The 16291-nt window shown below is 42.6% G+C and overlaps 1 protein-coding gene across 1 annotated transcript in view; it reads right to left on the minus strand.

The window, feature by feature from the left end:
* Positions 1-1608: 1608 nt before the first annotated feature.
* LOC122396787 overlaps positions 1609-16291 on the minus strand; it is a 78166-nt gene continuing 63483 nt past the window's right edge. The window contains exons 9-13 of the mRNA XM_043395460.1: positions 14161-14318; positions 8462-8577; positions 7916-8126; positions 5920-6417; positions 1609-3637 (exon numbers count right to left, since the gene is read on the minus strand). Coding sequence (XP_043251395.1) covers positions 1609-3637; positions 5920-6417; positions 7916-8126; positions 8462-8577; positions 14161-14318 — 3012 coding nt within the window. The remainder of the gene's footprint in view (positions 3638-5919; positions 6418-7915; positions 8127-8461; positions 8578-14160; positions 14319-16291) is intronic.

Here is a 16291-nt window from a genome sequence, read left to right on the forward strand (position 1 = left end):
CGGAACTTCGAAAATCAATTCGATTCGCGAACGAACGGCGTTAGAATGGGGACTGGTGAAGCAGACTGGCCGTTTTCACGTCCACCCACCCTTTCCAGACATCCCCACGGCAAGCACACCGGCACCGTCGTGACTTATAGATTTTGTTTTACTTAATAATAAAGTTCCCCCCCACGGATAAAGATAAAATTGCAAGATAAATGGCACGCCAGTCGCGTACTGAAAAATGATAACCGAATACTAGCCACGACATTTTTTGCTCGGAACGCACTCAGTGATCGATTCTCTACTGGAAAAAGATTACGAAAATCGTTTATTTCATTCTCGTACAAGCTAACAAACGTACAAAATAATCATCGACGTATAAAGTAACAATTCGTAACGTAGTCTATAAGAAAATTCTTAATATTGGTATGGCTTAAGATTAATTTACATTAAGGATGATACAAGAATAGAGTAAGAAATGCATGATAGAGTTACGATTAGATATTGATACCTAATCCATACTTGAGTACAGTCTTGACGTTTAAAGTGGAAGATTTTTATACGATGTTAAAAAGGAAATTAGTTTCGAAAATGCTAGCAATATTTTCCTTGCTTTTAAATGTGTAAAAAGATGATACTTAAATATTGATTTAAGGATCGTGAGTGGAGAGAAAATTCTACTTGTGTAAAAGACACAAGTTCAAAAATGATGAGAAATATGTACAAAATTATTTAATACTAAATTAACCAACTCAACTATATGTAGCTACAGTAATCAGACACACAAATTTACCATACATTTTGTGTTTCATTAAACTATTGCATAATTAACAAAAAAAAATTAGTGTTTCTGTTCTAAATGCCCATATATGTACATGCTGGGAACACTATGTGTCAATCTTCCCAACCCATCAATAAGTAAATTATTTACACAACTCACAATAATACATCGTTTGTACAAGCCATTACACGTTATTGTAAAAACTGTAATATTTCTTATAATCACCTATAATACATAATTAAAGTACGTAATATTGAGTAATGAGCTACTAAAAAAAAATTTCTTTATCCCAATTCTACTGAAACATATCGTATAAATAAATCAGATTGAAAATTGTTAAATAATACACTGACGAAGTAAATAAATTTTAATTCAATATTGAAAGAATAGCCCCCGTTTTAATTAGAAATTAACTGGGTCAGTCAATTCGAATAAAATTTCCAAATATGATATGTATACGACATGAAGGCACATTGTATCACCGCGATCATTTTCCAAGAAAATGAATACATTTCACAAAAATAGAACGTGGCCATTCGTCATGGAGACCTCGTTATATTTTACGTCAATGATCGCAACAAGAACAATTAATTAAATACTCCATTACTTTTAACAGTTTCATCCCTTAAAATTGAAACTTTAAAGTTACAAAGAAATGATTGCTCTTCCCTATTACCAGGCCCTAATTTTTGATACCTTCAGATGCATGCATCCTCAAAATTGACATCGAGAATTTACAAAAAGACGCGTCTCCATGCTTAACGATACATTAATAGAAGAAGAGAATGAGCACCGGACACCACGATAAAAAAATTTCCAACAAACTCTGAAAGAATCATCCCCTATTTTCTGTTGATCGGTTTCTTCTTGATCGTCCCTGTATTCGAGTTCCCGTTGCTGGAATCCGTGCTCGAGGACCTCTCAGCCTCCTTTCTCAGCAACGTCGGAATGCTCGACTTTGCATCGCTTGCCGCGAACACGTTCACGACTTTGCTAGGCACCGCCTCCACCCTCTGGACGATTTCCGTCTTCTCGGCGTAGACGGGAACGGGCGGTCTCTCGATTCCGCTCGAAGTGTCCTCCATGCGTCTGGAAAACGACGGTATCCTCGTGACCTTCGGTTTCTCTTTTAGGGGAGGTTTCTCCCTCTGATCGTGGCCCCTGTCCTTTTCGGAGCCTTGCCAGCACTGAGGCTCCGGCGGCGGAATGGCCGATACTTTGGGTATGTTCCTGTGGTCCCTGGTCCTCTGCAGGCTCGACGTGGGCTTGATGATGATCTTGGGCTGCTTCAGGTTCGACGAGGAACCTTTGGGATCCCTGGGTGTGATTATTATCCTCGGTTCCTTCCTCTCCCCGGTGACAGCTGTCGGTGGTCTGAGATCCGGAGATGAGTACTCCGACTCCATCCGCTCCGTCGAAGCAGAATTCGTTCTGCTGGTCTCCCGTTCGAGTCTGTCGTCCGAGGACGAACCCGCCAGGTTCATCACCGTCTGGCTCAAATTCTGATTAGCCTGCCCCAAGAGATTCCCAACTCGTGGAGTGATCACTATCCTGGGTTCCATCGCTGGGACTCTGGTGTCCCAGTTAGAGCCACCGAATTGCAGGTAACCGTTCCCATCCCTGCCGACGATCCGTGGCTCCGACAACGCGGTGGTTATCGAAATCTCGTTTCCCGAAGATGGCGACTTGTACCAATTCGGGTTGCCTATCTCGGTCTCCGGGTGAACCGTTGCGTTTCCAATGTTCTTGTCCATGCTGTGAGAAATCGGTTGGCCCATTCCGTGAACGGGACACATGGGATTCGAGTAGATGGTGTCCACGCTGCCGCCAGCCTGCGCTCTGTTCGTCCTGTCGATCCTTTCGTCGAGCGAGTCGATGATGCTGGGATCGGAGTTGTTCTTCGAGAGATCCGGTCTTCTCAGGAGAGGACCGATGTGCAGACTGGTCGTGACTGGCTCCGTCTTGTCGTGATTCTCGTTCTCCTCCGCGAAATCCAGACTCTTGGACGGGCCGAACATTCGCGGGGGTGGTTGGGGCGGTTGGTGAGCGGCGGAGGCCGCTTGCAGACCAGTCCTGTAGTCCCTCAACGAATTTGCGTGCTGTTTGGGTACGAATAGACTGCTAGGCGCGGGCAACGATCGCCTCTTCTCGATGTCTGGAAGCACCTTCGGATAGTTTCTGCGTTTGATCGTCTGCAGAGCCTCCTCCGGGCTGATGCAACCTCTCTCTACGATTGGCTCCCTGCAAGTTACGTTTATGTCGCACGGCGACGGACTGTTCAACCCGAAGGTGGTCAACTTCGGTCCCGATTTTATGTAAATGTCTTCAGCTTCGTCTGCAACCGATGCTTCGTGATTGACACCCAGCTCCAGACGGGGCAATCGAGACTTCAATTTTGGGTTAATCTTCGCGTAGAGGCTGCTGGCGCTGCCGGAATCGGACTCGTAAATACGCGGAGTGGAGAAGTTTGGCTTCACGCTCCTCAACACGTTCTCCATCGGCAACGGATCGCTTTTCGAGTGATGATGCTCTATGACGACCACTTGAGGAGGCGTTTGAAACTCGAACACCTTGTCGAACGACTCGTCCAATGGCTCGACGTCTTTCGCCAGCTCGATTGGCACCTGATTTAGAATCGATTCGGTCCTGGTCGCGGGTGTGGCGTCTACGGCCACCGAGACCTTCGGCAGCTTTGACTTCTTGCCAGGACGCACGACCAACGCGAGATCCTCGTCGTAAATCGGATCCTCCTTCTCCTTCAGCATCTCATGCTCCAGCCGCCTTTTTTCTTCCTCTTGTTGCTTCGTCAGCTTGTCCTGGTGCTCTTTCTGCAGAGTTTCCCGCGTCTTGCGGAGAAACCTAGGCGAGCACCTTCGTGGACATACGTAAAAATTCATTTATTCACGGTGCGAGCATTTAAGTAGTTTGGAATAATCTTGTCACAATGAACTCTCCATTATCCAACGTCTGGATGTTATTCTATAATGCTGAAGATTCTAGAGGCCAAAATAAGACGAAAATCAAGAATATCAATTTGTTGATTGAGGCTTCGTTAAAAAGTTATTAAAAAATTAAATTAAAAAATTCAAATCATTCTGGAAAAATTATTTTCGGTTGCGGGGGTCGATTATAATCATTTTTGGTGAATACACATATCCCCGAAATCCTACGCAGTTTCGAGAAAAAAATTCATTACCGAAAATGTCTGACCATATTACCGATATGTTTCACTGAAACTTTTCGGCGGAAAAAAATTTTTTCAAATCATTCTAGAAAAATTATTTTCATATGCAGGGATCAATTATAATCATTTTTGGTGAATACACATATCCCCGAAATCCTACGCAGTTTCGAGAAAAAAATTCATTACCGAAAATGTCTGATCATATTACCGATATGTTTCACTGAAATTTTTCGGCGGAAAAAAATTTTTTCAAATCATTCTAGAAAAATTATTTTCATATGCAGGGATCAATTATAATCATTTTTGGTGAATACACATACCCCCGAAATCCTACGCATTTTCGAGAAAAAAATTCTGTACCGAAAATATACTCTGTGGTCGGAAATGTTTCTATAACTTTTTAACGAAGCCTCAATCAACAAATTAGTATCCTTGATTTTCGTCTTATTTTGGCCCCCAGAATCTCCCAATAAAATTTTTCCCAGGGGTGGTTGAACACCCTGTACACGTATAATTTACATCTTAAATAATTGAGTTGTACTCTCATAATTTGGAGATAATTGTATTTACCGCTTTAAATGAATTGTTTTATGAACTTTTTACGAATATGAACACCACGTAGAGTGATTCTAGACACCGGAAAAAATTGTAGCCTTTTTGTAATTTAAGATACAAACAATTATTACAAAAAAGTGTTTAATTCCGCAACAGCAAGAATCTTTCGATTATGTTTTTTTACTGTATGATTCAATTGCAATACGCATTTATTCTCTAAACGGAATTATCCATTTATGCTCGTCAACTAATTCTTTTCATAATTCTGCATATAAAAATATTAAAGTATAATTATTACAAACGAAATAAAATAACCTGGTTATGACGTATTTCATATTCCATGGAATATTGTTTTATTCCAGCAGATGTTCGAGTGTTCCACCATAAACGACTGAACCTTATATCTTTCATTATATTTTAAAATCATGCAGCAGATATATTTACGCAATTAATTTTGTTGTCATCGTATAATATAAAATATTACGAATACATTCTGCGTTTTGAAAAAATTCTGCATAAAACATGGAATAAGTTCAAACCAGGCAAACTAGGCGAATAGTTTTGAGTTTCATGAGTTAATATTACACCTTGTTGGAAACATTTTAAATTACATCGCAATTAAAGCAAAACGCCATTCGATCGAAAGGGTAGCGTAAATTCCAAGGTATTCCAATATCGTTTAGCATTTATAACGTCATCGATCGAATAATGTATACCTATAATATACAATATATCGAGGATTCCATACCACACACGCTGCTACTAAATTTCATTTCTCGTGCAGGTTTCTAACTTTAAGTTCTTTGGAAGAGGTTCGAAACCACCGAATAAAAACGTCAAGCTTTCTGACCACTAATAAATACATTCTGTATTAGATTCCCGTGGCTCTGTATATTAAATCTGACTTATACGGATTCGTACAGGTCGTTCTTCCATTCGTTCCCGTATCAATATCTCGTATTTTCGCTTACAGAAGAGCTACAGTTTGTCCCAGTTTCCAGAATCATCCCCCCACACGGAACAGAAACGACGTTGCTAACATTTGCAATTCATCGAAACCAAATCCTCAATTTTCCAGTATCAGAACTTCCCGTCGTTTTCGCGTACAGATCAGCCCCGAAGCCCAAAACTCTAAGCTAAGTAAATTCTGCCCGGTTAGTAGAACCCGAAAGACGAAAACAGCCGGAACGCTCGGCTTCCGATGAATCAGCTCGCGTCTCAAAGCGACGAGTCTTTAAGCGAAACCGCTAATTGGATTAGCAGACTGCTCGAGGACCGAGTTCGCCCGCGATCGGCGAGTTCGCCGGGACTTCGTCGCGAATCTGCGCGAACAGCGAGAGGAAAGGCTTTGGTCTGGGGGTTAGTTCTCAAAGCTGGAGGCTGGTTCGATCACGGAAACGGATCCTTTACCGACCTGTGCACGATCTCCTGCTGTATCCACTCCCTAACCTTGATGTGAGTGTCGATGGTGGAACCGGAATTCTGTCTGGACAGTTTCGAGCGTCGGCCAAAGTTCGAGTTGTTGTCGTACGCTTTGTCGTTCTTTATCACGTCGTTCAGGTCCGGCTTGCTGTCGCTTTTGTAGCCGAGCTCGCCGTAGTGGTTTTCGTATTTCTCCGATTTCGCGCGCTTCGAGTCGTCCTTCTGGCTCGCCCGCCTCTTCGCCCCCGCCTCTTTGTTCTTCGCGTCCTGCTTTCTGCAGTACAGATACAGGAACGCGGTGAAGTTTATGAGAAGGAACACCACGCCGAAACCGGTCAGCATGGTGATCACCGAGGAACCCTTTGGCGTGCTCGGCTGGGGGGCACTTTCCTCGTCCGGTCCGGAGCCCCTGGAATCTGGTGTCGTTGCTTTGTCGTCTCTGGACTCCGTTGTCTCGGACTCCAGCAGATGGTGATCCCTCTCCGGGTACCTTTAATATCGGAACGGTTCAAGAGGTTCGCCGGACAATTGGCGGGGCAGGCGGTAAGAGGAAATATTCTGTACTTAGACGGGGTGCCTTTCGGTCGATACCAACTGCAGAATACAAACACAAGCTGGTCCATGCACCTCTAATTTTGTACCAAAAAACTGCATGCTTTGAAGAATACACTATCTAGCGGATCTCTCTTCCTAAAAATATAATGATTCCACTTGAAACACACACTTGATCTTCAAACGTCATCCATGCGTTCACACACAAAAATATTAATTACATCACTAAACAATAGTTTCAAAAATATTTCAACGTACAGTCTTAAGCGACTCCGTTAAAATTATTTATAGAAGCAATATTGTTCGAAGAATATTTTAACTTCGTAAGGAAGATTCAAAATACAAAATGCCAAGGGTAAATTTTGTGCATTAAAGAAAATATGATTCACGTTATCCTTGGAATATTTTTCGCGTTTACTTTGTCGAGAAAAGCGGTAAGGTAATTCTTAAGGACTTTTTTCAAACGCGAATATATTGTTACGTCCACGCTTAATGGAAACTGTAAATTCCTAATCCGTTAGCTAATTTTACACTCATTCAAATAAATTCCCTTCAAACGCCGGGCACAGACAGTTAAGCATTCGCGACAGGAAAGAGTTGGGGACGCAATGGAGTGCAAGTGACATTTCATTAAATATTCTGTCCGCGGCGAAAAACAATACCGGTGTTCCTGCATAAAAGCACGCACAAATGAGTGTATTTAATTTCTCAATTAACACATCAGCGCTGTCTTTTATAATTGAAAACTAAATTGAATGCGTTGAAGAACCGTACACTGGAAACGAATAGCGAGACGATGGAATGTTTGCAATAAAATTGCATTGTTCCAGAACGTCGCTTCATTAATTGCACGATAAGGTTTGTCATCGAGTGATATGTCCTTCGAACCTGGTGATGTAATACGCGTGTCGCGTAAGTAATAGGATGCAGCCAATTTATTTCGAACGAATAATCACGAAGAAAGCGACTTGTGTAAACTTCTGTCAACGAACAATACTTTTCCAAATATTCTCTGAAGTATTAAATTTGTTGAAGAACATTTAATTCCATTTCAAACGTTATATTATCATTCTGGGCTTGAAAGGTGTATCTCACCTTTTTGGTGAGAATATAATTCCCCAAAAAATTCATGCCAAAAGCGTTCTCTGGTATCTATGACCAGCTTAAAATGCTTCAAAGGTGTATCTCACTCTTCAGGTAAGTTTTATAAATGGTGTTAGGGTAAAGGAAGGTAAAATCTAAATGAACAATCACTCGAGGTACACTCATTTGGCTCAGGATGGCAGGGAAAAATTTGGCAGTGTTAAGTTGCGATTAAAACACAAGCCTGGGCGTCCCCTGAATTTCCATCGATCGTCTTACAGCGATCGCGAGAGATTCGGGGACAGATTCCATCAAAGAGATAGAAGCAAAAGCTCGTCAAACTCTTTACCAACCTGCCACCGTAAGTCTCGTAAACCTTATTGGTGCTCGCGTTCGCGTACTTTCCAATCTCGTCCACCCTGTCGAGAAACTCTGGCCGTGGCCTCCTCGGATGGATCGGCAGCAGAGCGTCTTTGTTAGGATGACGAAGTATGTTTGGCAAGACCTCGTTCCAAAACTGCATCTCCGCTGAGCGGTAGTTCGAGCCTATTGCTGGCGGTATCGCTGCAGCGACAAGAAAAGCATGTTTCATTTAGGCATCGTCGCTCTGAATAGCTAAGATAGCCGTGTTCAAACAAAGCTTTAAAGCAGCGCTCTCACCCTCGCGTGTATTTTCCCTCTTCCAATAGTTCCTTACCCACTTAGCAATTCCAGCAATACTCACGAATAGTTGGTAAAAATTTTAGATCCGTTTCTTTAAAATCGAGATCGCGCCAAGCAAATGCAAAAGCTAGCTTAAGTCTGATTCGCTGCATGCTCGTGACACAAATTGTGAATAAAAAGACCAAGAAGAACGTTCGATTGTCGGCGCTTTAAACGAACGCTGTCAATAAACTTACTCAGATTCAAGTACGTCTGATTCTGCTGGTCATATTCCGGCCATTCAATCTCGTACTGACCCCATTCCTTTGGCCCATCCGTCAGGTATGGGTACCGTTTCGCGATGTTAGGGTTCCTGGCTTGTCAAGAACGAATGGTTGCTGAGACTTCGTAGGGAATGAAATTCAATGGACGCCAGAGAAGGAAAAGCAAACTAATCATCGAAAGAAACTTTCACGATGCACGATAAATCTTTTACAAAGAATCTGTCGAAACACTTGTGTTTATTAAAATTTAATTCCCTATATAGACTCGCTTATCGACTTTTCTCTCCGACGTGTCTCTCACAGTTCAGCTCCACACATAATTATCCTAAAGAACAATGAATATTGAACTTTCGATCTGTACGACCCAAGGAAAAGTAAAGTTACTTTCGAACCGGAGTCTATATTCCGGAAGTTTAAAGCGACCTACAGCTCTGAAACTGTGAACTTTAGCAAGACTGAAAACTTTTCTGCGGAATATCGAAGCGATACGTGTGGTGGACAGTTTGGACGTTTGATTCGATCTCGAGAGTTGATTGAGAAAATGCATTAGCCCGGTAAACTGTGTATCGATACAAAGTTACGGAATTCACGATCGAAATTTATCGCTAATATTTTCAATGGCCCGAATCTGTTCTACTCGCGAGTAGATATTTCTTTATCGACTGCGCGATAGCCATCGATGATCGAAACGCAAAGTGCAAAGGGTAGCGAAATCAAACCGAAATTCACGGGCGGAATTTAATTTGTGTTTCGGGTCCCGCGTACATTTTAATCATTTTAATTAGCGATACTAGAATATTACAGATATCAATGCGCATTTAATTAAAGCCCCACGTTTTGGCAAAAAGTAATACATAACATCTGCTTCCGGAAATTAAACGCGGCCGTCGAACCCCGGATCGAATTTAAAACGGTTATGTTTTTCAATAAGGGAATTGCGTTCCCCCGTATTTGTTTAGTTGATTCGTTCGCTTAAGAGACCTTTGAAAGATCAATACGACGCGCGATGCTCTTGTATATTAACATTTTCAATGCTCCGATCATTGTACGCCACGGCGTTCCAATATTGGAAGTTCTAACATTCCGAGTATTGTCAATAATATTGGTCTTCGGAATTGGAAGATATCTACGGAATTCGCAAACCGAGTTATTGATTGATTCTGCGTCATAGAAATTCTAAGTAAACTGCACCCTTATAAATAACATTGACTTTTCAATATCGTCGACGATGACGTAATTCATCCACTATTAATAAAAATCTTCGATAAATTGTCCGGACCACCCACGCGCGTATCCGGTTAGTCGAGGAATCGAGGAAACGAAGAATATAATCGTGATCCCGTTTCGCCTCCGGTAAGTAAACCCTTACAAGAACGTTTCCACTCGCGCACCTGTTATTCCACGCAAAAACAGAACAATATCGTTTCCGTTGCGCTCGAATATTGGAAAACCAGCCCAATATCGAAATTTTGATAAAGGGTAACTCTAGCCTTCTCCGGTTACCCAGCATTCGCGCCTCTAGCGCGAGAGGAGCTTTCTTGTGAAACAAGTATCTCAAAGGTAAAACCATTTTCCGCCGTCGATGGCTACAATTCTTACCCGGAACGAGCTCCAGCGCAATCTAGAGACTTCGTTAAACTGATTTTATTTATTTCTTTCGTTTAATAACTTTAGTTTTCGTAATGAGGAGGCAACGTTAAAAATACGCCACCGGTACGCTTCGATCGATGGAACGGATTATTAAAAAAAAGGATACTTTCTAAAATGTATTGTGTCAATGCTCGAAGTTTGGAGAAACGAAATTTTCTTGATCGTGCTTGAATGGATATTTTTGTTACGGGCAATTTGAAAATGTCAAGAAATTTTGTAGCAACTATACAATGATTTTGCCAAAGAAAGGGTATGTTTAAAATATTGCTTTAAGTTACTGTATAAAATCCAATATAAAACTTGATGACGAGTGAGTAGCCTCGTGTTTGTGAAGCTTGACATCGACAACTTCTAATGAGTGTGGCTCGTAATTGTACGACAAGGGGTTGAACAAGGAACAAAGAGGGAGAGAGTGATCGAAACGACTCGTTTCGGCGACGAAAGAAAGAAATCGTATGCGTCGAAACAGGAAGGGTTTTAAAGGTCGTTCCTGCTAATGGTCGTCCGTCCGTTTCCGGCCGCGGAGTCGCGCAGAAACGGGCCACGCCCTCCGCTTATGCATCGAGTGCATCGCTACAACCCCTGGGAGACGTATTCTTACGAGGAGGACACAGTGTCACGCGCGATATCGATCAGCCGGTGTCACGAAGCGCGTGGTGCACACGCGGTGTCTGCATCGAGCCGCGTGCATTAAACAGCTTTGTTTCGCTTAATTGGATCGACCCAGATCTTCGCGATCCGACGAGGTGCTGCGATGCATATGCATCCGTTGCAACGGAAAATCGGGTACACCTGGAACACGGAAGAACTCTGGACTCCGTAAGAAGCCAGTACTCTTCGACTCGAGCTGATACTCTTCGAGGACAGGGTATTCGAATTAACGATTGCAAGGAGAGGGCGAGGCCTTCGATGTACATTTCTAGATCTAATCATTTTGTTCGCGATTATCTAACGTTAGGGGGGCGATCGATGGTTGTTGAGACATGTAATTTGTAATTTGCGTGATATTCGTTGATTAAAATGAATAAACTTGTCTAAAAATCTATGCTTCAGCGAAATGGAAGATAGATTTCTTCTCGTTGAACGAAGCTGCATCTATATGTCAACAAATAATAAAGTTTCACAAACATCTCAACAGTTTTGATAACAATCGTGAGTCCAGGTAGTTTGTTCGAAAATCTCGTCATTATGAAACAAACCAAATAGCTCCCCTTGAGACCTGTCCACTAAATCGTTTTTTGAAACCGCCAAATCACCTTTCAATGGCGATTTCATCTTCGAGAACCGTAGTATATGTTTCATCGTACGAGAATTAAAAAGCATGGATTTCCAGATTTATACTCGAAGAGAAATGGTACGCGAACGTGAATTAACGAGACAGAGAAGTGCCGACTGGTAAGCACAGTCGCCAACGCAGTTTGCTTTTTGAAATTATCTTCTGACGCGGGGCTCGCGCTCAATGAAATACGAGAGAAATTTCATGCTCTCGAAGATAAAACAGGCGAATCGATTGGCCCGGCGCGTCGGGGAGCCTCCATTTCCCCCCGTCGAAACGGATGTGCGAGTAATTCGTGTGTATACAGGTAATCTGTATACATCGAGAAAATTAAAATGTCCGACGCATCGGATCGTTAATTCACCAATACCCTGCGTCAGAATAACAAGCATCAAATTGCTGGTGGCCGACTCGGTAGCGAAACAGGACCGCTCGTGCTTCATCCAGCATGGCAAACTCTCAGTTTAAAGTTACTTGTGGAACGAGAGAGAAGTGGGACGTGATGGGGTGAGAAAACTCCGCCCTTGTACAGAAATTTGTATTAATTTGTATTTAATTCGACGCGATAGCTGAACCACGAAGACTACGCAATTCATCGAATATAAAAATAAGCTTTCCAATTGAATGAAAAAACTGGTTTCAAGAAAAATTAAAAACAGAATAGGATTCTCAAAAAAGATGGACGAAAGCAAATTGATGGTAAAAGTGTGCCCTCTAAAATGCTTCAACTTTATTAGAGGGTTATAACTAGAGTTATTAAAGGGTTACATCACGAATTTATTTCTATTTGCTGTAAAATGACTATTCCTATATACACTCCTATGGTTGCCTTATATTTGCACAATGTTTTTCAGAATAGTAAATTCTAATTTACGTTACAAAAGATTAAAACACACCATTATTATCAACAACTAACGAATATGTTTTCCACTGTCACAAGATTATCAGAAAGGATAAATAGAAAATTGCTACTGTCTGCGGAAAATACATAGAATAAAATTGAGTAAGCCATGGCCAAATAAGCGGGGGGCGTACAGTTATGGTATCGAACGCGAACTCGTGCCGGCTTGCGAACTTCTGAAATACAGAAACAGTTCCCCGGGAGCGCTTTTCCGGACGGTTTTTCCAACTTGTCTCAAAAAGTAGCCACTACTCCGCTGTTTCCTGTCTGAAAATATAATAACCCGGTGGACCGATACAACGAGAAAAGACATAAATATTCAAAGACGCGGATAATTGAAAATCGCATTCGAAAGCCGTGCGCGTCGTTCCCTCCGCGTTTCCATCGCGACGTTTCTCCCTGGCCGGTCTGATAATAAATTTTGCGGGTCCGGCGAAAATTCCCCGGCGGGGCTCCCAACGACGCTAAATTGTTTCTCCGCTGGCACCGGTTATCACGTGTGTTCGACCTATTATTCCGGAATTTCTATAAAACTCCGCGGAATTTATTGTAAACGCGTGAACTTCACCGTGGAAAACAAAATGTTTCCCGGCGTCGGTCGGCGGGGGTTTTGTTCGCGACCGAGCGTTACCAAATTTATTATTTAATAAGCGAGACACGGCCGATTCCGCGAGAACCCGATTGGATTTACTAATTTCACGTGGCGCGCGGTGTAAACAATGCGTCGACGTGAGTAATGCCAGCGCGCGATATTTCTGCCACATCGTGCGCGCGACGCGGTTTCGAGCGCGTTTGGAACGCGTCGCTGATGATTGGAGAGCTTTCGAAGCCCGAGGTTTTAGCACCATTGCGCTTGGAAAGCGACATCAGTGGCCCAGAATTGCGTGTTAACGGCCCTCCATTGTACTTCGCTCGTTCTAACTGCCTTTGCGCTCGCGCGCGTGGTTGTAACGATATTCGAAGTTGAAAAGGGGCTTCGCGCGGCTAGTGCGAAGGGTGGTTTGCGATGCATTAAAATTTTCGAGTCTTTGTTCAAGGGCAGATGATAAATTATGAAGAGTAATTTTTCACCCCGCCTGTTAATGGTTCTCCGCGCGTTCTACGAGTGGTAACTCAATTTCTGAATGACAAATTGCATCGATTAAAATCTGCACGAGTTAAGTGGAACGTAATAATCAAAACGTAAGTTAAACGGGAAAATTTCGAGCCGCGTATAGTTGGTTCGGTTATTTATTGTAAACACGTGTCGTTACGAAATCCGATCAACCGGTATCGAACGTTAATCGGCGAACGGTTCGATCGCGTAAACGCAATGAATAATTTAAAGAACGATTCAAAAAGACGGGCATTCTACGGGCAAGGACTGTGTGCAACCGCTTTATTATTCTACCTATTTACAGGTTGTGGCATTTTTATATCGAAAATACCGTATACGAGAGAAGCTTTTAGAGAGAAAAGGGTGACTGTAACTTTTTTACTGCTCCGTTTTATCCTTTGCAACACTATTGTGTTATTCAATAATATATTAGCACATTTTTCAAAACTGGGTTAAAGAATTTATGTTCTACGTGACAAGGGACCCGAAAAATTGAAAACTTTTAGTCGTAAATTTATGATGTAAACTTCCCTCGATATAATATAATACGCTTCACCGCGTATTTCACGTGGTGAATTTCTATTCAATTTATATCTCTAAAATCTATTAAAATTTTATCCCCAATTTAACCCGAACGATGTGTTACTCTGGTCCAAATAACTTGTAGGACAATTTCCTTCCTCCAGCTCCACAGAGAGTCATTTAGAGTAAACATAAATATAATAGATACGTGAGAAAAGGAAACTCACCCCACGTAGGCGAAGCTGCACCACCAGTTCATCATGGCCTCCGAGAACAGTGTTTCCCCGATGTTGTATCGACGACGCAGGTCGTACTTGTTCACGTCGAGCGGGACACCCAGTACGTAGGGCAGCTCCTCGCCGTGGACCGTGCGCTGACGTTGTTGCTGCAACAATAACGAGGCCACTCGATATACTTTCCCATCGAAACAAAGTTTCGCGCGACTAGTTCTCCGAAATTTTTTGATCCATAAGAAGGGCCAAGAGTGCTCCATCGGTTCTCGAAAATCCCGGACATTGTTATTAACTTCCGATGTACTCTGGCCTTTCGATGCAATCGTAACTTATCAGAAAGGCTCCTAACTCTGCCCCAATCGATACGTTCGACGGAGGATGTTTCTATTGGGTCACTGTAGAAACTTTCGGTAATTTCAGTGATATTTCGAGCCCCGAGTTTGACCTTGTTCGTCTACGTAGTTTCGAGGTAGTAAGAGGGCTTCCCAGATACGGAGGGGGCCAATGTGTTTTAACACTAAACCTACCTGGCACTTCATGTATAACCATTTCTACCATAACTGGTCAAATGACCAGTCTTTCGTTTTCGAGGAACTTTTAATTTTTGCATTATGTGTATAGAAAGTTGTGTTTTGAAGATTATTCATAAGGTATCCTCTTTTATGTCACGTATGTTTTCTTAAAGCATTGAATTCTAAGAACGTGTACAAAAATATTCAATACTTTTACTCTGAACTTGCATTAGGATACGGGATAAAACGCCCTTGATAACGAATTTTTATCGCACAACAGTCATATATAAACAATAGGAATAGCTGAACTTGTTTGGGTATATAGCGTCAAAGTAAATTGCAAAACAAACATAGAAGACAGCATAAATAATAATAGTTTTTACACTCACCGGATAGGGGATAAAATGCCCTTTAAAATGAGCGCTCGAACAAGCCGATAGCGTAATTAGTTCCGGAGATATAGCGATTTTTGTTTCAAATCGACCGCGTGACTAGTTACGGAAGCGCGAGGTCAATGACCGTGAATAGTAAACAGTGCGTAGTAAATTCTTGGAAATACTACGCCCGGAACTAGGTCACGGCAGTCACGTCCGTGGGGTAGGTCAGCACGATGCACGTGCGACAAAGAGGTCCGACGCGCCAGACGAAGACGGAGACAGCCCAATTAAAAAAATTACCTTTTACATAATTTACGATATCTCGAAAACGGAAAGTCCGATCGCCAAAAACCAAAAACCACTTTAAAGGGGAAGGTTCACCGCCGCCAACAGTGGTTCAATTATTAATAAAATACCAGTAGTTTCGGAACTGCACGCATCTAAAGTTTCAATATTTTTAATGCGCTTTAATCGGCTCTCGTAAGACGGTGCGTGGAATTTTAAAAATTACCTCTACACATAAATTACGATATCTCGAAAACGGAAAGTCGGATCGCCAAAAACCAAAAGCCATTTTAAAGGGGAAGGTTCACCGCTACCAACGATTACTTAATAATGCATAAAACTCTAATTGTTTCGGAACTGCACGCGTCTAAAGTTTTAGTATATTTAACACGCGTTGTTAGACTGTTTTAAGACAATGGAGACTGAAGACTCCTTTCGTCTTTGCTGTACGTCGCTTGTTGACGATACCAGTTAAACGATATCGGGGCGCAAACTCGACGAACAACGTCTACGGCTTCACCGTTCGTAAATTTTATATCTAATGGCACCGTGCAGCCCTCTAACCCGGAGTTGAAAACCAGAAACGTTGTTACATTCGGTTTAACGACACCGCTGGTCACTGTACTCCGAGCGTAACAGCCCGGCACGCAGCGATGATAAAAATAGTTGGCCGGGTTCCAAATGGGTTCGTAGCTGGGATTTTTCTCTCTCTTTCCCCTACCCCCCCACCTGGCTCCGCGCACGAACACAATGAATAGCCAGTAGGTCGCGGTCCGTGGTCCCCCGGCTAAGGAATCCGGCGCGGAAGAAAATGAATAAAATGCAAAGTACACCGTCTAATCGTACGTGCTCCAGTTTCCCCGTCGGACGGGAAGAGCGGCCGCGATTTATGCGCTCCCTTAATATTTCTGCCGGCTTCCGGGATCCTTGACCTGGATGAATTTGTCAGGC

This window comes from Colletes gigas, unplaced genomic scaffold (assembly GCF_013123115.1).
Source record: "Colletes gigas isolate AHSC1104 unplaced genomic scaffold, ASM1312311v1 Colletes_gigas_Sc00008, whole genome shotgun sequence".
In the NCBI taxonomy this organism is placed as follows: domain Eukaryota; kingdom Metazoa; phylum Arthropoda; class Insecta; order Hymenoptera; family Colletidae; genus Colletes; species Colletes gigas.